This window comes from Perkinsus marinus (assembly GCF_000006405.1).
Source record: "Perkinsus marinus ATCC 50983 genomic scaffold scf_1104296952158, whole genome shotgun sequence".
Taxonomy (NCBI): Eukaryota; Perkinsozoa; order Perkinsida; family Perkinsidae; genus Perkinsus; species Perkinsus marinus.
In genome coordinates, this window is record NW_003208985.1 from 126,025 (window position 1) to 128,564 (window position 2,540).

At 47.6% G+C, this 2,540-nt stretch overlaps 1 protein-coding gene across 1 annotated transcript; it reads right to left on the minus strand.

The window, feature by feature from the left end:
* Nucleotides 1–426: 426 nt before the first annotated feature.
* Pmar_PMAR021714 (hypothetical protein) lies at nt 427–1,809 on the minus strand (the record flags this gene model as incomplete). Its single annotated transcript, XM_002777202.1, has 9 exons — nt 427–462; nt 535–605; nt 652–775; nt 1,008–1,091; nt 1,131–1,220; nt 1,265–1,408; nt 1,456–1,576; nt 1,625–1,733; nt 1,785–1,809. 9 exons carry the CDS (start codon nt 1,807–1,809, stop codon nt 427–429), a joined length of 804 nt encoding a protein of 267 aa, XP_002777248.1.
* Between the last annotated feature and the right edge of the window lie 731 nt (nt 1,810–2,540).

A 2,540-nucleotide genomic window follows, 5' to 3' on the forward strand; every position in this document is an offset into this window, starting at 1 on the left:
TATCATAGCCGGCGGCTATTAGCCGCTCCAATTTCCTTCCTAACCTCATTACGCAACTGCTTGAGCAAAAGCATTAGAAACCAGTCAGGGAGCCGTCCAATATCGGTAGGCTACAATCATTAACAGTAGTATCCATAAACAACGAAGACATAATGTACCAGGGCCGACCCATGCAATGAACGAGTCAGTTACTGCATTCGACACAATTAGCCACAAGGAAACCATTAACCAGAATAGTACACGGGCGCTACAAAGGGACCTGACACACTAAATGAAATACTGTCTGTCATCAAGTCGACCCACCTCGTCCACTCTATGTATGGTTCAGTTCGCCCATCACTAGTAGCAACAGGGTCTAGTCCCAACACTCGTCCAATGTTCCGAGCCATGTTCTTACAAGGCCCCAAGAGGCATTCAAATTCGATCCTAGCGACCGGCCGACTCCACCGAGAGCCTCGGTACCTGAGCATGGACTTGGAACAAGGTTGATGGTCCCACTCACTTCAATGGACGATTGTAGCTGACGTCAGTTACCCGACTCTGTGGCAAGGGGTTGGTGATCTCTGCTGCTTCCATTCTACCAGCAGGTGGGGAATCCTCAAACGCTGACCAAAAATCCTCATCAACTTCTACAAAAAATGACAACCTTACAAATTCGCTTCGGCGGTGTAACCGAGGAGATTGCAGGCAGACTCGGCAGTGGCTGGTCGGCCCTGCTGTCTTCAGCAAAGAGGGCGTGCTCGACCATGCCTTTCAGACGAGTCAACTTCGACTCCTGAACACAGCAGCAATGATGCCTGCCAATCTCACAGGGCAACCTAATTCAGATCCATCAGAAATAGGTTTTTACAGAGAAAATGATACAGCAAGCTTGATGGACTTGAGTCTGATGTGTTCTTCGGGGAAACAATCAAGGACAGCGAGTTCCAAAAAACGAAAACATGATATATAATCAAGTTATTCTGTTTCAGCAACAGCTGCGGAACATAATGTGCTGATGAAGTTACCTCCGCTCCGCCTTTTTTTGCCGTAGCCGACGCCGCACTTTGACGACCAGTAACAAGAATCGTCCGTCCCCAGAAAGAAGAGACCTGCGCAAACATGCACATCTAATAGAGACTGGCACCTACCTTCATTGCAAGTGATATTCGCTTAATATCGTGTTTGAAGTCAGGCACGAACGATCCACTTCTAAGCAATGCACGGTAGGCCGGATAAACCTACAGGAGGCACTCAAATGTCAGCAACTTCATCACAGACGTACTTCGTCCACGAATGACTTAGCAAGAGTATTAGGGCTAGCGAAGACAGCGTTGCCTCCTCCCTGCTGGGGTAGGGAATTCATCGCTACTTCCGACATGAGCCGATCATTAACAATGCATTCAAAAAGGACGACCAACATGTGAACCTAGGATAATGATTTCCCTGCGTACAGCCGTCGCACAAGCCACTCACGAAGCTGTAAATCTCAGTCGAGTTGAAGAATTTTCTATCATCTTCGCCTTCGACCAACATATCCTCACAAGTGCCGCTCACTGCGGGGTGTTTGAACGCTATCTCCATCAATGGGTAGTACCTGCCCGATACACCCTCACAGACAGAAACAGTAGTACCAGCTGCTTACAATGGTAACGGTTGCAACGAATAAGGATTTCGCAGCAAACATTGCATAGCCATCACATAGTACGGCCACACGTCCACGTCGACAGTCGATGAGGTACCGATCCAAGCACCTTAGTCATGGAAAGATTTTTTTCATGCCCGAACTAGGTCCAAGAGCTCACCAGCTCCCCACGGCTGCAAGAGCATCACCCACACCTTCAACAGATACACCGCTGTCTCGCTACTCACGGCAGATCTGTCGTGATATAGCTTCCTGAAAAACAACAAAAAATACATATTTTGAACGGAGCGAAGCACGACTCTCACTGATGGAGTAGCTCTACAACGGAAGGTAGCAGGAGCTGACACTCTGGAGGAAAGCACGGGGGTAAAGCCAATCGATGGCCATCACGATCACCAGGAAGCAACGACCACTGAAAGAACATCACCATACCGTTCACATGCTTTATAGATGTACTTTGATAAACGGCTTATAATAGAGCTGATAAATCTTCAATATAACGAAAATGACTGCACTACGCTGGTCTATGCTCCTAGATATCAACTAAGCCACAACACACTTCTTATCGAGTTATGTTCTTGCCAATCAACAGTGTTGGGATAATGTTTGAAAAACCAGCGAAGATTCACCCAGACTAACACAAGTAGTTGCCGGTGTGAATATCTTCACTCCAAGATCACAGCATAGAGACAAAAACATCTCGCCAAATGGATACTCTCAACGAAGATGACGCACCCCACAGATACAGATAGGCTACCATCCCCGAAAGTTAAACCCTCTAGGGTAGTGCTACCTCCTCCTCCTCACCGCCATAAGTGTCCGATCTACGAGCCTCTGCAGCATCTACTGCCGTTATACAAGCTTACAAAATGACGGACCCGAATAACCGTATATCCTAATACCGTGCTCACCTACC